The 27339-nt window shown below is 41.9% G+C and overlaps 1 protein-coding gene across 2 annotated transcripts in view; it reads left to right on the top strand.

The window, feature by feature from the left end:
• Positions 1 to 27339, top strand: part of TTC27 (tetratricopeptide repeat domain 27) — a 635517-nt gene that overhangs the window by 487956 nt on the left and 120222 nt on the right. For both annotated transcript variants that reach the window (XM_073557610.1, XM_073557609.1), the window contains one exon: positions 142 to 369. In XM_073557610.1, the coding sequence (XP_073413711.1) occupies positions 142 to 369 (228 nt within the window). The remainder of the gene's footprint in view (positions 1 to 141; positions 370 to 27339) is intronic.

Genomic DNA, 27339 nt, shown 5'->3' with positions numbered 1-27339 from the left:
TCACCTTAAGATCGAAGTATATGAGAAATAATATTGATTACCGTATATGTAAGTGTTCTCACTATCATTGTCATCTCTTTGGTTTACTCTCATCAGTAACCTATTTATTTTCTCTCACATTTGCGATTGTATTTTCATTAGTCTGAGGAAATTCTGAGAAAAGAATTAGAAAAAGAGGAGACTCCACATCTGTACTGCCTCCTTGGAGATGTTCTGCGGGACCATCATTATTACGATAGAGCATGGGAACTGTCCAAACATCGCAGTGCTCGGGCTCAACGCTCCAAAGGACTTCTCCATCTGCGGAATCGCGAGTTTCAGCAGTGTATAGCGTGCTTTGAAAAATCTGTTGCTATTAATCCACTGCAGGTAAAGCTGAAAAAATGTTAACTATGTGTTGTAGATTTTCTATGACTTCAGTGTATGAGATGGACCCTCACTCATGAGCACATTACCCAAACTACAGTAACTACCGTATTTTTCAGACTATGAGACTCACCAGGCCATAATATTGCATTCAGTCTGTGCAATATTACCTTCCTCCTCTCCCTCACAGTGTCCTGCTTCATTGCCAGCAGCTGCTTAATGCTTTTAAGCATCGCATGGCAGGGACATCATGCGCTGCTCACAAGCAGAGCACAGCTGCCGGAATACTCACGGGACTGTTTATCGCAGAGAGCAGCGAGTATTCATTGCTCTTCAGTAGCACGCAGTGTCAGCCACCGGCTTCCTGCTGCTACCGGCGGTCACGTGTGCCGATACTTAAGAGAAATAAATATTCATTTCTGTTAAGTAGCGGCACATGTGACCGCCGGTAGCAGCAGGAAGGCCCTGGCTGATACTGCACGCTACTGAAGAGCAATGAATACTCAATGCCCTCTGTGATCAACAGTCCCGGAGAGTATTCAGGCACCTGTGCTCTGCTTGTGAGCAGCGCATAACGTCCTTGCCATGTGCTGCTTACAAGCATTAAGCAGTTGCAGGCACCGGAGCAGGAAACTGTGAGGGAGAGGAGGAAGGTAAGTGTAATGGTTTGATTTTTTAATCTTTTTTGATGGGACCATGCATACCAGGACTGAGATGGGGCCAATCATACCAGAATAAGGATGGGGCCAATAATACCAGAATAAGGATGGGAGTATGCATAACAGGACTGGGATGGGGCCAATCATACCAGGATAAGGATGGGACCATGCATACCAGTACTGGGATGGGGCCAGTCATACCAGGATACGGATGGAGCCAATCATACAAGGATAAGGATGACACCATGTATACCAGGACTGGATGGTGCCAATCATACCAGCATAAGGATGGGGCCATGCATACCAGGACTGGGATGGGGGCCAGTCATATCAGGTTAAGGATGGGGCCCTGCATACCAGGATAGGGATGGGGCCATGCATACATGGACGAGATGGGGACCCTGCATACCAGTATAGGGATGAGGGGGACCATTCCTGTCAGGATAGGGCTGAGGGGGCCATGCATACCAAGATGGGGATCAGGGAGCCATGCATACCAAGATAGGGATGAGAGAGCCATGCATACCATGATAGGGATGAGGGAGCCATGCATACCAGGATAGGGATGAGGGAGCCATGCATACCAGGATAGGGATGAGAGGGCCATGCATACCAGGATAGGGGATATTAAGTATAGAATTGATCACATTATTTGCTTCAGTTTTTTTCTCTCCTAATTTCCTCCTCTAAAATCTAGGTGCAGCGCTTGCCATGATGGTGGCGGGGGTGGAGTGTCCAGCAGCACTCGGCATTGGTGTGGTGTCCTGCTTCGCTAGGAATGCAGGTAGCCGTGCAGTGGTATGCAGCAGAAGTCGGTAATGAGGTGTAGCGAGTCAGTGGTGGCACTGTTGGAAATGACACCACTGACTGACTGCTTCACGTACCGATTCTGCTGCATACCCTGCAAGTAAGCAGTGTTGCAGGCCTGCAACACATTCAGCTGTTGCTCAGGACTAAGGTGTTCCGCCGTGCCCCGTTCAATTTTACTGAAAAAATGGTGCGCTGGTCTGTTGAGGTCGGCCTCCAGCCGGTCAAGGCGCTGGTCGACAGAGTGGAAGCGGTGTTCCATGTGGGTAAAACCACGTTCCATGAGTGAAAAACCGCTTTCCACTCTGACAGTGCCTTGGGGCTGGCATGAAAGGCCTCGCTCAAGTGCATGAACTCGGGCATGATATTCCTGTCCGAGGCCCTCTGCCACTTGCGTGAAGTGCCCGCAAACCAGTGGCAGAGACCTGGGACAAGGGAACACCTGATTGACCACCAACTTCCTGGTCACCAGCTGTCCGTGTTGCTGACCTGCAAGTTGCTTCCTGGCTGTCGGATGGCTGGGGCGGGTCTGAGGTTTTCCGATGAATTACCGCTCCAGGGACAGGTTGCAGGGTGCTGCTCCAGGTGCTGTGGAAAGAAAAGAAAAACATTACTATCATGCATTTACAAGAAGCATCAGCTGTGGAATAGAAAAGCACAGATTATTAAAAAAAATATATTTAATACTTACGCTCTGGTGGCAAGGACCGGTCTTAGGAACGCCAACTCACGATGATAGCGGTACTTTGTTCTGGTCCTTGCTGCTGAACCACTGCGAACCTGTCCCTCAGCACGAACATCAGTGTTGAAGCGGTCCTTCATCGAGCGCCAACGTGTGCGGACTTTGTTCACTGTTGGAAAAACAAAGAAAAAACATTATACAATGCACTGATGGTAACATCTGTATCATCACACACTCCTGAGTGAACTTGGCAAACAGTCAATGCGGCATCACAAAAGAATTCAATAGACAATGCAGTCACTGTTGATCCTGAGGACACTGTTGTGTTTCCTGCTAGAATATATCTATCAGGAAATACAACAGTATCATCAGGAACAAGAGTCAAAGCAGGAACAATACAGCGGTAAAATACACTATGCAGTCACTGTTGATCCTGAGGACACTGTTTTGTTTCCTGCTATAATATATCTATCAGGAAACACAACAGAGTATCATCAGGAACAAGAGTCAAAGCAGGAACAATACAGCAGTAAAATACACAATGCAGTCACTGTTGATCCTGAGGACACTGTTATGTTTCCTGCTAGAATATATCTAGCAGGAAACACAACAGTATCATCAGGAACAAGAGTCAAGGCAGGATCAATACAGCAGTACAAAACACAATGCAAGTCACTGTTGATCCTGAGGACACTGTTGTGTTTTCCTTCTGTAAAGAAAAAAAAATATTACACATTTGTAGAGGCAGCTATACTTACCCAAAGGCAGCAAGATCCTCACCTCACGCTCTGCTTGGGTCAGTTCTTGCTGGCATGGAGAATATTCCGATCCAGAAGACATGCTGGAATTTAAACAAAAAAAACATTAGTACATAATAAATTCGAATGGACAGTTCCTATATGACTTTGGTAGAAATAGTAGGGACAATATATATTCATGTGGTGACCTGTGTAGATGCCTTAATTGAATTACTATAATGGTTGACAATTTTACTTCTAATACCGAAATGGTCAACTACTACATTTCCAATATTATTTGTTCCTATATGACTTTGCCAGTAGCAGGGAAAATGATCCATGCTAATGTGATGACCTATGTGAATGCCTTAACTGAGTCACTGTGGTACCTAAGGATTACATCTCTAATGCTATTTGCTACTAGAAGACTTTGCTCAAGGTAGTAAAGATAATACCTGTTAATGCGGTGATCTATGCGGATGCCCTAACTGAGTTGCTGCCAGATGGCTGATAGCTATATTCCTAACATTAGTGTTTCATGAATAATTTTGGTAAGATATTATTGTATCGGTTGATTAATGCGATTGTGTCCTTTTCTCCCCCCCGCTCCGCCTGGATGCTCTATCCTGATGTGACCATTTTACATTGATACCTGAATCCCTGTTTTCCGGATGGGGAGTGGATGCTATGAGGCTGTATGGGAGGGAAGCAGGGACGTCCAATACTTGGGCGTCGGTGCTATACTCGCTGGTCCGGGAACCTGGTTGCCCTTTGGGTCTAGCAAAAACTGGGGGAACGGGCCAATCCAGGGATGCTCTTTTTTGAGATAAGGGAGTTGGGGGAATCAGACGTTATGATATACATTGAAGCCGATACATTTCTTATTGGTGGTTCGGACTGGGGAGAGGGGAAGCGGAGACTTTTCTTATGCCTATGCTTCAATTTAGAGAAGTTCATGGGCATCTCTTGTTTTGTTTTGACGACCACTATTGGTCAAAAATCTTTAGTTTAATTGTTAATCTAGTTAAAAACCAGCATTGCATCTATATCTCATCACCTGTGGATGGTCTGTATGTGGTGGAGTTGAATACTCCAGGAGCGAATGTTACCCTGTGCATAGATTTTCCACGAGGTCTATATGGCGTCACTTAAACTCCTTTCATGGAACATTAGGGGATTTGGGGAGTGCTAGGAAGCGGAATATGGTATTTTCACAGGTACTTAAAGTACATGCGCAGATAATATATCTGCAGGAAACCCACTTGACACCAGATACCATATCGAGAACAAACAAGCCCTGGATACAATGGCAGAAGCACGCCACACATACGTCCTATTCCAGGGGGGTAACGGTTATGGTACATAAATCCTTGAGATGGTCTGTCCAAAAGATTAAGAAAGACCCAGAGGGTAGGTTCATTTTTATATATGCATTCATAGACATGGTGCCTTATGTGTTAATATCTATAATCCCCGCCGGCCAAACTAGATGTACTTCAACAAGCTGCAATTTTTGTGTCACAGTACCCTGATGCTAAAATGGTGTGCATGGGTGATTTCAATATGGTTCTTGATACTTATCTGGATAGAATGAGAGCCGTGAACTCCTGATCTGGTGGCCACAACACCACAGCATTAGATGCTTTGGTAAAAGAGATGGGCTGGATTGATTTATGGAGACAGCAACACCCTCTTGAGAAAGAATTCTCCTGTTATACCCCGGCCGTTCGTTGTCTGTCCAGAATTGATCATGCATTTGGGAATAATAATGCACTTGCGTGTGATTGAATATCTTCCCAGGGCAATATCAGATCATGCCCCATTGGTGATGTGCCTTCATCTAGATGGCTCTGATAGATTTAAAAGATTTCGTATACACTCATTTTGGTTATCCCTTATAGGGGAACAAGACAGAATAACAAACCAACTGGATGGTTTCATAACAGACCATACTGATTTTCCGGATAGACTGGTGATGTGGGACACACTTAAGGCATATTTAAGGGCTGTGTTAGGTCTACGATTTCGTATATTAAAAGAGAATCCCATGTTAGGGAACAGAGGCTGGCTGATGAGTGTAGGTTCCTGGAAACTGAATATATTAATGACCCGTCCGATGATGCCTTGCACAGATGGCTCGAGAAGGGGAGGGGAGTACCTGATACACCTGCAGAGAAAAGCCCAGAGGAGACTCTTTTTTACTAAGCAAACCTATTTTGGGTTGGGTAATCAATCGAGCAAATTTCTAGCATATATCGTCCAGCAAAACCAAAAATCACCATCTATATTGTCCATCAATACAAGGGAGGGGACCCCGTTGCTCAGATCTGACCAAATTGCAAAAAGATTCGAGGAGTATTTTAGGGAGCTGTACACCTCCCAACTAAATTATGCTACAGAAGAAATTGATGAATATTTAAACCAGATAGAGTTCCTTAGACTTTCTCACGAAGAACGGGCATTCCTGGACAAGGAGACCACTCTAGAGGAAATTCAGGAGGCAATCATGTCTCTTTCTAATGGAAAAACTCCAGGACCTGATGGTATGCCTATAGAGCTATATAAAAGATACCTAGACCAAATTGGGCCAATTCTGCTGAAAACTTTTTCTGAGGCACTAGAAAAATGCTCGCTTCCTCAATGCTTTTATGATGCCACTATTGTGATCATCCCAAAGCCTGAAAAGCCTGCTGAGGAGCGTGATTCTTATCATCCTATATCCTTACTTAATTCTGATTATAAAATTCTTACAAAACTAATAGCAAATAGACTCAAAACGGTAATATTGAGTATCATACATGAGGACCAATCTGGCTTTATGCTGGGAAGCAGGGCCGGCCCGAGAGATTACGGCGCCCTAGGCGAAACTATTTTGTTGCGCCCCTACTATTCTTGGCAGTAGAGGAAAACTTGGGATATAAATTTAGGAGCAAAACAAACCACAACAACAATGATTAATTAACTCTCTCCTAACTCTTTAATCTTCTGAGAAGTTGTATAGGACAAATATATACAAAGTAATCAATAACACAAAACAAAAACGACCATAGGTAATTAAAATTTTTGTTTCCTTGCCTTTTTTTTTCAAAAGGATGACACTAAGTTACCGAGATTAATTTGTTTAGCAACTTCAGATTCTATCGAAATTGTTGCCAACCCAACCAACCTCTCTTGCGTCATATTTGCCCTTAAATATGTACACTTTTCTTTCCATCCCTAAAACTTTTTGTCTTTTGAAAAGATTTTTTATAATTTTTTCTATTTTTTCTCTGGCGCCCCCTTTGGGTCGGCGCCCTAGGCGGCCGCCTAGTTCGCCTATACGTTCGGGCCGGCCCTGGCTATCCGATCTAAAGGTAGTTTCTAAATTTAAATACTTAGGCATCACAATTAATCAAAACCCAATTGATGACCTTGGAGACAATATATACCCTCTGGAGGATATGATGAGGAAGAAGTTTGAGATATGGTCCCGACTCCCCCTGTCTGTAGCAGGTAGGATTGGACTAATCAAAATGATAATTCTCCCAAAGTGTTTATATATGCTAGAACATACATCAATCCGGGTCCCTAAGGGTTTCTTCGGGAAGCTGCATAGCCTGATGGCAACGTTTATATGGGGCTCATCTAGACCTAAATTAAGTATTAGCTCCCTACAGAGACCTAAACAGCAAGGGGGATACGCAGTGCCTGACCTTTTTTTATATATATCCTAGCTGGTCAACTACGTTACCTAAAATGTTGGCTAATTCAAGATAGACTCAATAATGCAGAATCTCATCTTATATATTTTTGGAGGGACATACGCCATGGGCAATATTAGAAGGTTCATATAGACCATCTCGAGGCTTGCTGTTCGCGCATAATTTAGCAATACAGGTCTGGCGAGAGAGTAAACACATCATACAGTTCATTGATCAGGTGGGGGAGACTCGAATATGGGATAATCCTGAATTTTCGCAACTTCAGAGGCTGCAGGATCCGGATTTCTGGAAGTGACACAGAGTAGTGTCGCTCAATCAGATTTTTGAGGACCAAACCTTATTATCATTTGAATAATTTCATGTGAAGTTTGAGATTTCCCATAAAGATTTTTATAGATATTTGCAGTTGAGACACGCCATACAGTGTCAATTCCCGTTTAATAGAAGACGAATTTCTAAATACCTGTTGATAGGAGTATTGTCAACCCAGGGGCCCACAGGTGTGACATCCTCCCTGTATACTTTCCTGTTAAATTATAGGATCGCATCCACTCAACTAGCTGTGGAGGATAAGTGGAAGCACTTGATTCCATCTATTACAGACGATCAATGGGATGACGCAGTGGAGGCGCATATGGTGGCGTCTCCGGCCGCAAACAATAAGTTAATTCAATTGTATATTCTTCATCAATCCCAGGCAGACATTATGTTAAAGAATACTCACATTTTGGCTGCTGCAGCTTGTATCCAAAGTTGGAAGGCTCTTGTCTGTTCAAGGCTGTCTTATCTCTTCAAGTCTGTCTGTAGAGTAAGTGGTCTGCCACTGCAGACACCTTCTTTTATGTACACTCCTCCCAAACAATGTTGCTTGTGTAGGGGGTGGCTTAAACCATTGTCTAGGCATTGTTTACTCTAAAATCGCATGTGCGCAAAAAGCGCTGATGTGCGCACGCCAGTGACCCCATAGACTGTAATGGTTTTTTTTGCACATTACGTGCGCATGCAATTTTTTTACGAGGTTGAGCGGAACAAAAAATGCAACATGTAGCGTCTGGCACGTCTGGGCGCACACCTGGAAAATGCACAGCGCACGAAAACGCTGATGAACGCGTGCAAGCGCTAGACACTACGCCCACCATTTTAAAGATAGGGGACCATTGCGCCTGCGACCGATAGCGCACGATGCGCTGCGTGATAAAACGTTAGTGTGAAACCAGCCTAAGGGTTTGGTTTTTTTACTCTTTTCTGATGGGGCCATGCCAACCAGGAACGGGATGTGGCCAATCATACCAGAATAAGGATGGGACCAATCATACCAGGAACAGGATGAGGCCAATCATACCAGAATAAGGATGGGATCAATCATACCAGGGACGGGATGGGGCCAATCATAACAGGATTCCAAAAATAAATGAATAATCATTGCCCTCCACACCCATGGGCATGGAATGCAGTGAATATTCATTTCTCTTTAGCTGTGGGCACAGGAGTTAGCCGGAGCCACCAACTTATGCCTCTGTAAACCCCTTCCCCACCTCTCTACCACAGCCCAGCCAGAGCCGGTACATCCGGACTATAAGACCCACCCCCCATTTTCCTCCACATTTTGGGAGGAAAAAAGTGCGTATTATAGTAAAAAAAAAAATACGGTATATGATTCAAGTAAAATAAAATGCACAACGCTTTTATTTTGGTGTCAAATAGCAACAGCTTTATATAAAACCAGATAACTATGACAGTCCTAATCAGGGTCAGGTGAAATACTATTTGTGACGGATTGCACAGGGGAAGGGAGTGTCGACTTAGCTCACCTCAGGGGAGGGGAGAGAAGGACCCAGCAGGGATCGGCTCCCTGGCGCCACCACTTGCCCCAGGTCAGTCAGGGAACTGCACCGAGGGCAAATAGTCGCTGGAAAGACTTCCCTTATATGTACGAGTTATTGAGGCGCTCCCAGTAAGGGGGAATATATATCACTATTCCAGGCTAGGGATATATATATAAACCTCCCGGCCGTCACTGTCAGAGTCCCTCACTAAAACAGTACGGTCTGCTGCCACCAGTTCCTTGTTCTAAATAAGCCCCATCAATCAGCAGGCTTATATCAGGTCAGAAACTAACCCGGGTAGCGTATAATAACCAACGGAGCGTGCGGATGTAGGGATTCGTGTATCACGATGAAACAGCAGCCCACAATTAATTTTACATCCAATCGCCGAAAGGCACGCTAGAAATATACAGGCATATATTTACAGAACAATATACAGGTATACAGTCAAGAGTACAAGGATAGGGTATAGATAGGTTTCAATTACCTTGGTATGTAGCATGTGACCACAGGAAGGTGCTGATGGATCACAGGTCCAAATCTTAGTTACGGGCTTTCCTGGCCGCGTAAGCTAACGGATCCTCCTGCCAGTAGAAAACTAAGCTCAAAATGAGGAGCTACCACTTATCTCCTAGGCTGCTCCCTCCCACACTCTGCGCCCACCCCTCAGCAGGCTGCCTTCCTCCTCCCATATCTGAGAGTATAATTTTCCAGGCAGAACCGTGGATGGCCCATAACTTTCCTCCCAAAGCTCCAAATTGCTCAGCGGTGCCACCACTGGGTTCCACTGAATATTATCTGTGCAGGTAGACCAAATACGGCTACTGTATTTAACTCCTGGTAGCTATGCTGTATAACTCCATAATGCAGGGGTCTACAGGTGGCTGCCAGGCACGGGCGTGTGGGGGAAGGAATGCTGGTTCTGAAAATGTGCTCGGCTAAGCTCAGAGATATTGCATTCTGTTATTATAGGTTATTTTCCAGGTTCAGTACCTCAGAGCCTTGCTGTGACCTGTGGTGCTTGAGTTAGACAAAAGAATCCAGTTTGGCTGTGCCTGCAGGAGAGTTCACACCCCTGTGATAATTGTTGGGGACCAGAGCTTCAAAGGGCTTGGTCCTGGAGTTTGAAAAACATTGATCCTCGGGAATGAATGCCAAGGGAGGAGGGCTGAGTTGTATGAAGAAGTTATTTTGGACCAAACTGTAGCTTGATGGGGAATTCCATCAGAAATCAAAATTATATCATTTAGATATCATTTTACCATATCTCACACTATTCAAGTAAATTCTGAGATTCACGGATACCATGATATCCCGAAGCTCCAAAATATACAGGAGTGGCAGACAGCAATACAGGGGCGGCACGCTCTGACTTGCTACACTAATAAAACGAGTCCTCCAATGATCCTACCAAAGAAAGATCTTAATTCCTGTGCTTTAACAGCGAAGCCTCCCCGGATGACGTTACCATTATCGCATCCTTCACGCTAGCCACCAAAGCTCAGGCTATTCACCATCACTGTTTAACAACTTCTGTTAGTTAACATTAGTCCGTCAAACTTGCCACACACTTCCTCCTGACTCCCCAACCGCAACATCATAAGTGGGACATAGTATATCAGGACATTTGTCTTTATTTATTTGGCTTGAAATATACATTTATAATTAAAGTAAGGCAAACATCTATGAAATTCACTAACCTCCATTTTACAAAGAGTCACCCCTTGTGGAGGAAACCTGTAGGAATCATGACTGATGGATTGCACTTCACTTGGATTAGGAGATTAAAGGGAATATGTCACCTCATTTTTGGCCTATGAGATGCGGCCCCCGCCATCAGGGGATTATCTACAGCATTCTGTAATGCTGTAGATAAGCCCCCGATGTAACCTGAAAGATAAGAAAAACGAGTTAGATTATACTCACCCGGGGGTCCGGTCTAATGGGTGTCGCGGTCCGGGTCCGGCGCCTCCCATCTTCTAGCGATGACGTCCTCCTCCTTACTTCTGCCGCGGCTCCTGCACAGGCGTACTTACTCTGCCCTGTTGAGGGCAGAGCAGAGTACTGCAGTGCGCAGGCGCTGGGAAAGTTCAGAGAGGTCCGGTGCCTGCGCAGTGCAGTACTTTACTCTGCCCTCAACAGGGCAGAGTTAAGCCCCCGTCACACTAAGCGAGGCACCAGCGATCCCGACAATGATATGACCTGGTCAGGATCGCTGGTGTGTCGCTACATGATCGCTGGTGAGCTGTCAAACAGGCAGATCTCACCAGTGATCAGGACTAGCGACGACACGGGTAACAAGCGCGCGCGTTGCTTAGTTACCCGCTGTGTACCTTGGATACCAGCATGCTCACGCTGGGAGCTGGTATCCAAGGTAAACAGCGGGCAACTTAGTGCGCGCAGCGCTTAGTTACCCGCTGTTTACCTTGGATGCCAGATTCTGCTTACAGCGCTGGGAGCTCGCTGATCGATGGTCTTCCGCTGCCACACGCAGCAATGCGTGCTGGCCAGCGGGAGACCAACGGTCAAAAAAATGTCCTGGACATTAGAGCACGATCAGCGATACCCGGCGGGGGGCCGGTCGCTGATATGTGGCACACACAGCGAGGTCACTGGTGAGATCGCTGTTTCGCCACAAAACTTGTGACTCAGCAGCGATCTCGCTAGCAATCTCGCTTAGTGTGATGGTGGCTTAAATACGCCTGTGCAGGAGCCATGGCAGAAGTAAGGAGGAGGACGTCATCGCTAGAAGATGGGAGGCGCTGGACCGCGATACCCATCGGACTGGACTGCCCCCCCGGGTGAGTATAATCTAAATCGTTTTTCTTATCTTTCAGGTTACATCGGGGGCTTATCTACAGCATTACAGAGTGCTGTAGATAAGCCCCTGATGGCGGTGGCTGCATCTCATAGGACAAAAATAAGGTGACAGATTCCTTTTAAAGGGGTTGCATAGTCTTCAGATAAACGTCTGAAGTCACTTTATGTGACTGCAGACTTCCAAATCCTGGCAGCATGTTGTGCTTATACTGTCTGGACTTGCTGGTGTTGCCAGTGACCATGGACAGTCACGTGATTGCAAATATGCGATTTGCAAAATTCCAGCTACATTCTGATTAGACATGCAAGAGATGCAAATTCCGCGCAGAAAATTCCGCACAGCAATCCGCAACGTGTGCACATACCCTAAGTATCCTCATATGGTGCGGACTCCGTGTAGTCCTTGAGTTCATGAAAGGTGTCTCATCATACTCAGCCAGGGCTGACACAAGGGTGAGGCCAACAGACTTCTACAGTGTTTCCAAAAATAGATCTGTTTTTGATAAAATACCGTACATATGGAAGAATCTCAAAGCCCCAGCATTTAAAAAGCCCATAAACCCATAGACATGCACACAACAATCATTTTCCTGATGGGAATGATACAGTAATTCTTCATAGAAAAGGAACAAAACAGAGAAGCTACTTTTATTTGTAAGTAGTCTTGTAACTTATTTAGTACCATACTTGGTGTCAAATATTACGGTCATGGCAGTCACGCTGAACCACCCTGCTATTAACTTTTTGTCATGAAGCCAAGCAGAAGAACATGTCATCTGCAGCTCATGAACAGCTCTCTGCCTCCCCCTATCGTCCGGACAATTACCTGATTAACGGGGGAGGTTGCAGGCTGTTTACACTAATAGTCTGGTTATTAGGAAACTAACAGTGAATGTATGGTATATACACCTCCGATTCCAACTCATGGAATGTATATATATATATATATATATATATATATATATATATATATCGCTGGTACATTCACTGCTAACCCCACGAAAACTCTAGAACTACTCGTTGTCACCACCAGTCTTTTATACAGGCTGATTGGACACCTGACAGGTAGAGTATGGCTTCGGGTTGCGGTTTACAGAACAAAAGGAACAGAACTATAAAATTTGATATTTAATCCAGAATGATAGCCAGTGTTTATAAAAATATACAAAAGATATAATAAAAAAATATACAAAAGATTTTACAAAGGGGACACAACGAAACAGTATATACAGTTACATAAAATAAAATGGATTAACAGAGAAGCTTACTATGCTGGTCACAGAGATGGCTCAGCTAGCGGATGGAAACAATTAGATTGAATGGTACGGTTAATGTGGATCAAGCCTACATTAAAATGTACCTTCCTTAGAATTGAACACAGATCATAATTCACCTTGTCCTTTTATCAGCTCCTCAGTTACACTCACACACCCCTCCTTTGTGACCTCACGTGATTCGGGATTTGGGATGTTCACAATCTTTCAGGGTTTTATGAAATTCCCCACTTATGAGATATCTTTGAGGATTACAGACGTTCAAGATCACCACCATATTTTTAATTGGTATTTAACCTTTCCATAGATAATAAACATGACAGCTTGTGTCAGCGATATGACCACTATTGATTTGTGGCTTATAGGCAGGTGTCACAGTAATGAGAAAATATGCATGCTGTTTCCCCATTAGCCCTGAAGTTGAAAATGCATGTCTCATCAATATTGGATCTAGAAAAACCCCAATATTCATAACCTTTCACCGGTGCCCAACTGTCTATTGTACATTTTTTGAAGAACGGGAAGCTTATCCTGGAAAGAACAATAGGTATCCTGCCTTTATTTTTTGTTCTCATTAGTGAGTCTTGGCTTCAAAGGGAATTTGAGTGATTAACTCTTCCTATCGTAATTATTTTTTCACCCCCTAGCTGTATGTAATTTCCTATACGTAAACTGGGAAATTCTATTTCAAAGAAACTTGAACCACTGTGATGGATGGATGGATGGAGAGATACGCAATGAATTCTTGGACTTAAAAAAAATAAAAAAAAACCTCCAACTGGCCTCCCATGGTTTCACATAGCAAACATAGCATGGTAGACTGAGAATAACACTGTTTGTCCCTTTCAATGTCTCATGGAATTTATTGTGATTACATGAAGTGAGTGACAAATTATGAGGTCAGTTTATGGATGGTATGAATTACCATCAAATTCTAATAAGATTTGACAAAGATAAAAAGTTCACTTAACTTGTATGTGTCATTTTGCATTTCCATGAGATGTCAGTAGGTGAAGTTTTTATTACTGAGTGAGACAAGTAGTAGAATCATAGAATGGTAGTGTTGGAAGGGACCTCCTGGGCCATCTGGTCCAACCCCCTGCTCAAAGCAGGATTCGCTAAATTATCCCAGACAGATGTTTGTCCAGCCTCTGTTTGAAGACTTCCATTGAAGGAGAACTCACCACTTCTCGTGGCAGCCTGTTCCACTCATTGATCACTCTATCAAAAAGTTTTTTCTAATATCTAATCTGTGTCTCCTCCCATTCAGTTTCATCCCATTGCTTCTAGTCTTTCCTTGTGCAAATGAGAATAAAGATGATCCTTCTACAATGTGACAGCCCTTGAGATATTTGTAGACAGCTATTAAGTCTCTTCTCAGTCTTCTCTTTTGCAAGCTAAACATTCCCAAATCATGCAACCTTTCCTCATAGACAGAGTTTGCAGACCGGTCACCATTCTGGTCGCTCTTTTCTGAACTTGCTCCAGTTTGTTGATGTCTTTTTTAAAATGTGGCGCCCAAAACTGGACACGGTATTCCAGATGAGGTCTGACCAAAGAGGAGTAGAGGGCAATAATGACTTCACGTGATCTAGACTGTATGCTTCTGTTAATACATCCTAGAATTGCATTTGTCTTTTTTGCTGCTGCATCACACTGTTGACTCATATTCAGTCTGTGATCTATTAGTATACCCAAGTCTTTTTCACATGTGCTGTTGCTTAGCCCTATTCCTCCCATTCTGTATATGCTTTTTTCATTTTTATTGCCCAGATGTAGTACTTTGCATTTTTCCCTGTTAAGAAACATTCTGTTAGTTGCTGCCCACTGCTCCAGTTTATTTATATCTTTTTGAATCCTCTCTCTCTCTCTTCTCTAGTATTAGCTATCCCTCCTAGCTTTGTGTCATCAGCAAATTTAATCAGTTTACCCTCAATTCCTTCATCTAAATCGTTGATAAAGATGTTGAACAATACAGGGCCCAGGACAGAGCCTGTGGTACCCCACTTGAGACATTCTTCCAACTGGATGTGCAGCCATTTACGACCACTCTTTGGGTCCGATCACTAAGCCAGTTATGAATCCACTTAACAGTTGCCTTGTCCATTCCATACCTAATCATTTTTTCAATAAGGATTGTGTTAGATACTTTGTCAAATGCTTTGCTGAAGTCAAGATATACTATATCTACAGCATTTCCCTGATCCACCCAAACGGTGATTCCGCCATAGAAGGAAATTAAGTTAGTCTGACATGACTTATTAGTTTCAAACCCATGCTGACTCTGTTTAATCACTTCATTCTTATCTAGGTACTTACAGTACATACATGTTGTTTAATAATTTGTTCAAAGATCTTTCCTGGTATAGAAGTCAGACTCACCGGCCTATAGTTGCCTGGGTCCACCTTCTTCCCCTTTTTGAAGATTGGAACAACATTTGCTCTTCTCCAGTCTTCTGGGACTTCTCCTGTTCTCCAAGAATTTTCAAAGATTATGGAGAGGGGTTCAAAAATTTCTTCTGCTATCTCCTTCAGTACTCTGGGGTGTAATTCATCTGGACCTGGAGACTTGAATTCTTTTAGGTTAGCTAAGTGTTTCCTCACTATCTTTTTCTTTATAGATATCCTGGTATATAGATAACCTGGTATCTAGTATTTCAATTAGAACTTTAATGGAGTGACCTAATAAAAAGATGACGTGCATCCCCATCCTTTTTTCCATATAGTCTTCTGCACCTGAAAATGCACATTGATGTATGATTGCCAAGGATGGTTTTGATACACTTTGTGTAATATTGGAAACCAAATTTTGTCACATCATGTGCTAATCTTACATCACTGGCAAGCTTAAAAGCACAAATACACATTAGATTGCTGTCGGACGAAAGATCATCCAAACGAGTGTTATGTCTTCTAACTTGGCCAAGCGATTCTATATTCTGTGTTAAAGCCACTGCTAGACTATTCTGGTAGCGGTCTATCCACAGGGACAACAGAAGGAATGGCTGTTGTAATTCAACAGGACACACTTTCTTGGGAGGTCCCTGTACACATTAGACAGTTTATTGATCCTGCCATTATCATCTAGTGCGGTCGACATTAATCTAATATACAGGATGGGCCATTTATATGGATACACCTAAATAAAATGGGAATGGATGGTGATATCAACTTCCTGTCTGTGTCACATTTTTATATGGGAGGGGGAAAACTTTTCAAGATGGGTTGTGACCATGGCAGCTATTTTGAAGTCGGCCATTTTGGATTGTATCTTTATAAGTGGCCCACCCAGGTGTATTCATATAAATGGTCCACCCTGTACTGTATACAGAGGGCCTTCAAGTATCCCAAACCCATAGACTTGAGTTCTGTGTTGTCTAGAACTTTAATGGGAACAAATTACATAAAATGCATTTGAGTCTTGATGGATTTAAAAATAAAATTATTGGAAAGACGTCAATTTTTAATTTTGACCACAATCAATTTTCTTTATCTCGACTCAAATATAGGGTTTATTTGAGCCTATAAAATATTGTGACATCATTAACTCCCTCAGGACCAGCTGATTTTCAGTTTTTTCATTTTTGTTTTTTCTCCCCTTCTTCCAAGAATGATAACCTTTTTTATTTTTGTGTTCGCATACACATATGAGGGCTTGTTTTTTGTGCGACCAGTTGTACTTTGAATGACACCATTCATTTTATTTTGTGATCCACTGGAAAGCAGTAAAAAAAAAATTGCTTGAAATTACAAAAGAAAGTTCAATTACACAATTGTTTTTTTTGGATTTATTATTTACCATGCTCACTGTACGGTAAAACTGATTTGGAAATATGATTCTCCAGGTCAATATGATTACGCAGATACCAAATTGACTTGTTTTGCAATTTTCTGAGAGCTGTAACATTTTCAGTCTAATTACGTTTTGTTGCATTTTATTTTAATGTTGCAGCAGCCAAAAACTACATAATTCTGGGGTTTTAGACTTTTTTTTTTTCACGTTATTCCGTTTACCAATATGATTAATTTATTTTATATTTTGAGTTATCAGACTTTTACAAATGCAGCAATATCAAATATTTATGTTGTTTTATTTTAATGGGGCTAAAGATGAGTGATTTTAACTTTTGCGGAAGTTTTTTTTCTTTTGTATTTAATTTTTTTCAAAACAATTTTTGTTATTTTTTTACTTTTTTTAATAGTACCCTTAGAGGACTTGAAGCTGCGATTGTCCCATCACCTGTACTACACATAAAAGTCCATCAGATCACAATCTTCTTTGAACACCAGCTAAAGCTGACTTTCACAGTGGAATCATCATGGGAAGCACAGAGGTCATCAGCACGGCCCCAGCTGTCATGGCAACACATCGGCGCCCCACAGTTTCGTCATGGGCTTGTGGAATGACGCACGCCTCTACCGATGTGTTAAGTGCTGCTGTCAAGAGAATGACAGCGCATTTAACATATTATCAGCTGGGGGTAGCTGTTAAAGACACATGATGGCTGATTTAAATCAGCCATCATCTGCGGGAAAGAGGCGGGTTCGCCATGCGAGTCAACGTTAAAGGCAGGGGCACGACGTGATGTAAATGTATGTTTACGATTGCAGCCCATTTTCTTTTTACCATACGAGAAACTGCAGTAGAGAGTTAAAAGGGAAAAGTACAAAATTCCTTACTTAGGCCTCTTTCACACTTCAGTCTTTTACAATCAGTCACAATCCGCCAGGTTTTGAAAAAAACGGATCCGCAATTTTCTTTTGAGGATCCGTTTTTTCCCCATTGACTTCCATTATTGGCGGATTGTGACGGATTGCCGTCCGTTGCATCCATTTTTTTTGCGGATCCGCCAAAAGTTGCTGTCCGTCACCATCCTCAAAGATTTCAAAACGGAGCTTGCAATGTTTTTTTCTCTGGCGGATCCTCCAGACACTCAGTTAACCCGAAATTCTTTCTGGGTGCCGGACAAAAAAATTCATTCTCTCTCTCTCTCTCTCTCTCTCCTTTTCCAGGCTGCAATTCCTTTAAAATTCTTCATTTGTCGGATCCGTCCAAAAAACGGACGGGTGGCATCCGTTGTCATCAGTACTAAAACGGATCCGCCATCCATCCTTTTGGCGGATTTTGACTGATGCAAAAAACTGAAGTGTGAAAGAGGCCTTATATAAACAAAATTTAATAAGATCCCCTGTAGAACTATAACTTAAGTCCAGTGACTCAACCACCCAACTTGTACTCTGTTCATGTATTCACGCCATAGATTATATATTGTGGACACCTTACGACCTTTAAATAAAGAAAATTCATAACATATTCTCACAAACTTTCAAAATAACAAACTCTTACCATACAATTTTAAGATAAAAACACATATTGTTTGTTACTGAATTTCATCAATTTACAGGTTCTCCAAGGGTACCATTTACGAATACCATAAGTTTATCTTCAGCTTCAGGTAAAATTCACATGATTCAGATATCACAATAGAATGTTAGAGTTGGAAGGGACCCCAAGAGTCATCGTGTCCAACCCCCTGCTCACTGCAGGAGTCACTAAAACACCTCATATACAGGTGTAGTGACCCAGTCCAGAGTGTGTCTGTCCCTTTAAGTAATACTGAATTGTGAGTAGCTTCTGTACACTACTGCTCACTCTCTAACTGGCTCTCTACATTATTTGTGAGCTGTAATTCTCCATTTCGAGTCACCTTCATTTTAGATGCAATGCATTTCTCGTTTGCTGTGTTCTGTCGCCATCTAATGGTGAAAGTGTACAATGACTGAATTATTGTTTTGTAATGATCTGAGATGTGAATTCGGTCTCCTATTAGCCAGCTCCTAGTCACATGGTCAATAGGAGGAGCTGTTTTTCCAGGCAAGTCTAGAATGTTCTTTAATCTGAGGGATGCCTCCAGGGAGAGCAGAACACACGTGGAGGAGGTTTTTACCTTAAGATCTCCTGCAGGCGTAAAAGCCTGAGTTCCCTCTAACCTGTACAGACATGATTCTATTTCTGACAGGATTCACCACATGTTAAGTATTGTTGACAGGATTCACCACATCTAAAGTATTGCTGACAGGATTCACCACATCCAAAGTCTTTATGACAGGCTTCACCACAGTTTCTACATTCACCTATAAGCACTTGTGCATGTGCCGTGACACAATGTGGAGATAACCCCAAGTACAGGTCTGTAACCTCTAATTGCTGCATCTACCTCCTTCTGTAATCTACCAAAAGACACTGTCCAGTGCTCTTAATGCTCCAGACCCCAATCACATCTCGGCATCTAAGTGTGAACTGTAATTGCCATGGACTACCCATGAGAGACTGTTCCTTATTTGTTCCAAGTTATAATTCCCGTTCTTGCTGAAGTAAAAGCAACTGTTATCCCCGAGACCGGTGTGTGTCATAATTCCTTCGGCTGCGGACACCGTGTGGGTGGATAGCAGGGAACGTTCGGCCTGGTCATTACACAGGTGCATCTCACAAAATTAGAATATCATCAAAAAGTTAATTTATTTCACTTCACTTCAATAGTAAAAGTGAAACCCATATATTATATAGTCATTACAAACAGAGTGATCTATTTCAAGTGTTTATTTCTGTTAATGTTGATGATTATGGCTTACAGCAAATGAAAACCCAAAAGTCATGTCAGTAAATTAGAATACTTTTTAACACCAGCTTGAAAAATGATTTTTTCACTTGGTCGGGGCTTCTTTGGCATCAATTACTGCATCAGTGTGGTGTGGCATAGAGGCGATCAGCCTGCGGCACTGCTAAGGTGTTATGAAAGCCCAGGTTGCCTTTGTGCATTTCTCCCTGTTAAATGCCGTTCTATTTGTCGCTGCCTACTGTTCAATCTTATCTAGATCCTTCTGAATCATTTCTTTGTCTGCTGTAGTGTTAAGGTCCCGTTACATTTAGCGATGCACCAGCGATCCCGACAATGATACGACCTGGTCAGGATTGCTGTTGCATCGCTAAATGGTCGCTAGTGAGCTGCCAAACAGCTACAGCGATGTAGCAGCAGTCGGCGGTTGTTCTTACCTGTCAGACGGCAGCTCTGATGACGACTTCCTCCCGCGTCCATGAGTCACTCGTCGGCGCCAACAAGAAATGGACCAGGACGATCTCGCGCGATCAGCGTTATCCAGCAGGGGGGCCGGTTGGAGGTAAGTGTCACATGTAGCGATATCGCTGTTGCGTCACAAAATCGGTGACGCTTTAGCGATATCGCTAGCGATATCGCTATGTGTAAAAGACCCTTTAGCTATCCCTCCCAGATTTGCATTGTGTGCAAATTTGATCAGTGTACCTTCAGTTCCCTTATCTAGTTCACAATAATATGTGGCAAATGACTGTCTTAGACCTACAAATCAATATATATAAATTTTGATAGCTATATACACAACCTGTACATTCAGAAATAATACCTTGTGTCTCACTCAGGTTGATTTTTGTTAGATGTTTGTCTTGCACATGTGTTCTGTCAGTTCCTGTACATGTTGAGAGGTTATCTAAATAGATTTGACGACTTGTTTTTGTAAAGAAAGACTTTTCCTTTGTCCTATACCTAGTGAATATGTTCTATGTTCTAAATAGTTCTATGAATTCACAATGATTCCTATGTCAAATTGGTATGTTACTGTTTATTACCATCTTAGTTTTTTTGGCATTTAACTGTTTGTTAGTAGTTACTTTCATTTATGACATGCCTTTTTTTTGTCTCAGCTGTGACTTTCCTTATAGCTACATGTATGGTAGAACTAGGCATAGATTAATTGCTCTTAAAGCAAAAAGTAATATAAAACTAGTAAAAAAGTAGTATAAGGCCCTTTTCAGATGTCTGTGATTTTCCTCCAATCGTAAAAACACAGACAGTTGTTAATCAGTGTTTTAGATCAGAGCTTCATCAGTGCCTGGTCAGTTTTTACCATTAGTATTTCATCCTTTATAATATTAATCATGGGAAGCCCATGGATTATACACTGATTGCATTTGTGTGCTCTATGTGATTTTTAGAGACCCATAGACTTACAGTACATGAGTAAGGCCGGGTTCTCACTGCGCTATGGCAGTCCGTTAACACTGCCATACACCACCATTATGTGGCGCATCACGACGTATGCCGTAAAGCGGCACGCGTTCGCGATGTGCCGTTAACCACTGACGGAACCTCGGACACGGCCTGCAGCGTCTGAGGCTCCGTCACAGATAGCGCTGATGAATCATCAGCACTAGTGGTATAGCATAACGCATATCGCGTTATGCTATAGCGTTAACGCAGCCCGTCAACGCTATGCGTTGATAGGGCTGGTTAACGCTATGTGAACCTTGCCTAAGGCAGCTTTTACACGTTCAGTGGAACAATAAGAGGAAAAGTATAATAAAACACATCAAAGCTTCTGTATTTTTTCACCCACTCCTGGTATTGGTTTACAAAATACTGATATGAAATACTGACCTGCCTTGTGACCGTGGCCTAACTTTGATCCATAACTCAGATTAACGCCTTCCCAACATTTACAGTATATATACGTCATGGTCGGGAAGTACTTCCTGACCGATGTAGTATATATATGTCAAGACAATCTTCCACACACTGAGTGTCAGGAGCAGTGCCCTCACTGCTCCCAGCACTTTTACCCGCTATCTGATCGCAGCATTTAACAGGCATGCAGAGGGAGGGAGTTCCCTATGCTCTCCAACAGGCGCTCCCCCAACGTCAACGCGACGTTAAAATGGTAACCCAATGTCATCATGACGACATCCGGGTCACAGGAGCTGCCAAACCTGCTAGAACATGCTCAGAGCATGATGCAACAAGTTGTCTTTCATTGCAACGCTGACAGTTTGTAAAGCATAGGAATGCTCCTGCATTCCTATGCTTTACAAGCAATCAGCCTGCAAAACGAGAAAGTCTCATAGTGTGGGACAAAGTAAAAAAGGTAAAAAAAAAAATATTTAAAAATATATATATATACCGGTATATATATTTTCTGCACCCAGAAATAAATATTTTTATGAAAAAAATTACACATATTTGGTATCGTCAAGTCCGTGTCAGAAACGAGCAGCAGTGGATGTTCCTGGGTGAAAATTGCAAATTTCCTTAGTGACCAGTACCTAGTAATTACCAGTACGTTATAGTGCCCATACATTGTACCCAGCTCATGCACCTGTAAATTAGGCGAACTGTCATCGCTACAGAAATGCCAAACATGTGGACGCTAACTGCGGTTTAGGCACACTGTGGAGCTCAGAAGACATAGGGTATTTGGGAGCACAGAATTTGCTTACCGTAATTCAAAATTTAGGGCTAAAAAAACATTTTTGTCGGAAAAAGTTATTTTTTTTTTTTATTTTCACGGCTCAATGTTATAAACTTCTGTAAACACCTGGGGGCGCAAGGTGTTCACCACACATCTAGATAAGTTCCCTGAGAGGTCTAATTTCTAAAATGTTGTCACTTGTAGGGGGTTTCCACTTTTTTGGCACATCAGGGGCTCTCCAAACACAACATGGCATTTATTTTAGCAAATTTTGCGTTCAAAAAGTCAGAAGGCGCGCTTTCCATTCCGAGTCCTGCCACGCCCCCAAACAGTGATTTCCCTTTACATTTGGGGTATCTGCATGCTCAGGAGAAATGGCACAACAAATTTTGGCATCCATATTTTCCTGTTATCCTTGTGAAAATAAAGAAAAGTTGTGTCTAAAGTAAAATTTTTGTGAAAAAAAGGTAAATGTTCATTTTTTACTCCACATTCTAAAATTTCCTGTGAAGCGCCCGAAGGGTTAATAAACTTCTTGAGGGGTGCAATTTTTAGAATGGTGTCGCTTTTGGGTATTTTCTGTCATATAGACCCATCAAAGTAACTTCAAATGTGAGGTGGTCCCTAACAAAATGGTTTTGCAAAATTGGTGTTGAAAAAAATCGCTGGTCAACTTTTAACCCTTCTAAGTTACTAACAAAAAAAAATATATATATAGTATACATATAAGGTATATTTATTTTAAAAATTGTGCTGATGTAAAGTAGACATGTGGGAAATGTTATTTATTAACTATTTTGTGTGACATAATGCTCTGATTTAAGCCCTTAACCTCAGAGCTTTTTTCGTTTCTTTTTAGTTTTCATTTTCCGCTCCCCTCCTTACCAGAGCCATAACTTTTTTATTTTTCCGTCAATATGGCCATGGGAGGGCTTATTTTTTGCGGGACTAGTTGCACTTTTGAATGACACCATTGGTTTTATGATGTCGTGTACTACAAAACAGGAAGAAAAATTCAAAGTCCGTTGAAATTGCAAAAAAAGTGCAATCCCACACTTGTTTTTTGTTTGGCTTTTTTTTTACTACGTTCACTAAATGCTAAAACTAACCTGCTACTATGATTCTCCAGGTCATTACGAGTTCATAGACACCAAACATGTCTAGGTTCTTTTTTATCTAAGTGGTGAAAAAAAAAATCCAAACTTTGCTAAAAAAAATAAATTGCGCCATTTTCTGAGACCCGTAGCGTCTCCATTTTTCGTGATCTAGGGTTGGATGAGGGCTTATTTTTTGCGCGCCAGGCTGACGTTTTTTATGATACCATTTTGATTGCCCGTTATTGCATTATATTGCAATATCGCAGCGACCAAAAAAACATAATTCTGGCGTTTTGACTTTTCCTCACTACACTGTTCAGCGATCAGGTTAATCTTTTTTATTTTATTGATAGATCGGGCGATTTTGAACCAAATATGTGTATTTTTAATTGTATTTTTATTGTTTTATTTTGAATGGGGCAAAAGGGGGTGACTTGAACTTTTATAATTTTTTTATATATATATATATATATATTTTTTTTTTTTCCTTTTGGCATGCTTCAATAGCCTCCATGGGAGACTAGAAGCCGCCGCCACAACCCGATCGGCTCTGCTACGTAGAGGCGATGGTCATGTCGCCTCTATGTAGTAGAATTGCTGAATGAGCGCCGACCTCTGGGTGGTGCTCACAGCAATCCGGCACTGACAACCACAGAGGTCTCCAGGAGACTTCCGGTTGTCATGCCGACACATCGGTGACCCGTTATCACGTGACACTGGTCACCGGTGTGCATATTTGTGGTGTGATTGCCTGAAGCGCTTGTTAAATGCTGCTGTCAGAGTTTGACAGTGGCATATAACTGGTTAATAGCTGCGTGTGGATCGCAATTCCACCCCCGGCTATTGCAGGCACATGTCAGCTGTTCAAAACAGCTGACATGTCCCAGGAAAGATGTGGGCTCACTGCCGGAGCCCACATGAAAGGGAGGGAGTCCGACATCAGCGTAAATGTACGCCCGATGTCGGAAAGGGTTTAAAGGCATAAAAATTAAATGTTTGAAAATTGCAACATTTTCGACAAACTTTCATTTTTTCACAAATAAAAGCAAGTCATATATAAGAAATGTTACCACTATCATGAAGAACAATATGTTGCAAAAAACAGTCTCAGAATCAGTGGGATGCGTTGAAGCGTTCCAGAGTTATTACCTCATAAAGAGACTGTGGTCAGAATTTAGTTTAGGGGATGCAGGGGTTAGATACCAACATGTCTATGTGATTCTTTTGCAGACACATGGGACATGTGAATAGCGTCATACACTTTAACCCCCTCACGACATTTGACGTAAGTTTATGTCATGTGCCGGAAGGTATTGCCACAAAATGACGTAAATTTACATTGTGGTGTTCATGCAGACACAGGAACAGTACGCCAAGAGCTCGGCACTGATAGCTGACTCCCAGCTGTCACAGCATGGAGTGGTGCCAACACTACCTAGAGCCATTTAACCTCAGGCATGGAGAGGTAGGGGACTCACACGATTGAATCCACCGTGACGTCATAGCGGGCTGACGATTCGTTCTTGTCATGACGACCTCTCGGTCTGCCAGCTACTGTAACCTGTTTAGTCCATGCCAGGAGCGTGGTCTAAAAGGTGTTCTGTCAGTGTAGCACTGAGACGTATAATGCATTATACCAGTGATCAGCGTAATAAAAGTTAAAGTCCCATAAGGACTAAGTAGGGAAAGTAGAAAAAAAAATAGTAAAAATATTTTTACAAATTAAAGAACAAAATAAAATGTTAAAAAAACTATACCAATAAATGCATATATTTATGTAAAAAAGGTACACATATTTGGTACTGGCGTATCCAGAACTACCTGATCTATAAAACTGTTACGCTATTTAACCCCTTCAGTGATCACCGTAGAAAAAATGACAAAAACCTAGGCTTTTTCTTCATACCGCCAAAAAAGTGGAATAAAACGCGTGAAATTAACACAAGTTGTATTTGCCTGTGATTTCAAATTTTTCATTTGATTTTTGGGGTGGATAGAAATCCTGCCCTCAGTCCGTTGATGATTTTGGTTTGCATTGTCCATTGATACGTCATCTTGTTCTCAATGAGTTATACAATTTGTATCACTAAAGAATTTCCTTAATTTTCTTGAGCAGTTTATTGATCCCAGGAGGTCTGCTTATATCATAGCATGTTGGAACAGAGTATGTTTTGTGAAAGTAAATCCATTTTATGCAGAATTGCTTCTATATAATATTCTTTTGAATGTGAATATTTTTGTGTGAAACTCTCATTTCAAGCAGCAAAAGTTCCTGACTGAGATGCATCAGTTATGTGCATCCTTCGCGCTGGCCGCATAAGAGATTCTGCTTATAATGCACGACTGCGAGCGCTCGTAATGACATATTGCTGGAAATGACGGATACGATTTCACAGCAAATAACTACATCAGGTTCCCACTTAATCCAGCAGTCAGTGTGTTGGAGCAATCATGGTTAAGCTCTCTGCTATAAATCCTGACAACTCCTCATTCACTCGAGTGTTTTCAGTCTGTGAGCGTAATGGAGGTGTTTTCATAGTTTACATTTCTTTTCGTAGTAATATGTAATCATTGACTGGCACATACAGTAGCCATGTCCTCAGGAAAGTCTCTGTAAGCTCCAGATCTCCAGTTTTAGCTGGGTTGTCAATGTGTGAATTGCTTTATAATTTTTTTTTTTTCCTGTTATCGACATTTATTTTTTATATTGCAAACAGATTATTATCTTAGAGGGTACTTACTCCCTTGTTTAGTCAGACTTTTAGAAATGTGCTAAATAGTAACTGGTAAGTCCTCTAATGTATGCAGCTGTCTAGTGTTAAGTTTGGCTGTGTTACTTCTGCAAATCTGCTGCAAATACTGATGTGTTGGCAGGAAAAATGCAGCATTTTTTTTTAACATTTTTTAACGCGTTTTTGACTTGTTTTTGCATGCACTTTTGAAGCTTTTTTTTCCCATTAGTAATTATGGGTGAAATCTGCTGAAAGAATTTTCATTCTACAGGTTTAAATCTGCTAAAAATCTGCAAGGAAAAAGTAAGCAATGTGCGCATAAGACTTCTGGAATGTCATTCGCTTTGCTGGTATTAGGAAATCCTTCAGATTTTGTGCTAAATCTGTGCAGAATTACAGTGTATTTTATGCTGCATTTTTCATAGAATCATAGAATCGTAGAGTTGGAAGGGACCTCCTGGGCCATCTGGTCCAACCCCCTGCTCAAAGCAGGATTCGCTAAATCATCCCAGTCAGATGTCTGTCCAGCCTATGTTTGAAGACTTCCATTGAAGGAGAACTCACCACTTCTCGTGGCAGCCTGTTCCACTCATTGATCACTCTAACTGTCAAAAAGTTTTTTCTAATATCTAATCTGTGTCTCCTCCCATTCAGTTTCATCCCATTGCTTCTAGTCTTTCCTTGTGCAAATGAGAATAAAGTTGATCCTTCTACAATGTGACAGCCCTTTAGATATTTGTAGACAGCTATTAAGTCTCCTCTCAGTCTTCTCTTTTGCAAACTAAACATTCCCAAATCCTGCAACCTTTCCTCATAAGACAGGGTTTGCAGACCGGTCACCATTCTGGTCGCTCTTTTCTGAACTTGCTCCATTTTGTTGATGTCTTTTTTAAAATGTGGTGCCCAAAACTGGACACAATATTCCAGATGAGGTCTGACCAAAGAGGAGTAGAGGGAAATAATGACTTCACGTGATCTAGACTGTATGCTTCTGTTAATACATCCTAGAATTGCATTTGCCTTTTTTGCTGCTGCATCACACTGTTGACTCATATTCAGTCTGTGATCTATTAGTGTACCCAAGTCTTTTTCACATGTGCTGTCACTTAGCCCTATTCCTCCCATTCTGTATATGCTTTTTTCATTTTTATTGCCCAGATGTAGTACTTTGCATTTCTCCCTGTTAAAAACCATTCTGTTAGTTGCTGCCCACTTCTCCAGTTTATTTATATCTTTTTGAATCCTCTCTCTCTTCTCTAGTATTAGCTATCCCTTCTAGCTTTGTGTCATCAGCAAATTTAATCAGTTTACCCTCAATTCCTTCATCTAAATCGTTGATAAAGATGTTGAACAATACAG

Source organism: Dendrobates tinctorius, unplaced genomic scaffold (genome assembly GCF_039654945.1).
Source record: "Dendrobates tinctorius isolate UK_male_01 unplaced genomic scaffold, ASM3965494v1 ptg000250l, whole genome shotgun sequence".
Taxonomy (NCBI): domain Eukaryota; kingdom Metazoa; phylum Chordata; class Amphibia; order Anura; family Dendrobatidae; genus Dendrobates; species Dendrobates tinctorius.
This window is presented reverse-complemented; position numbering and strand designations above follow the sequence as displayed.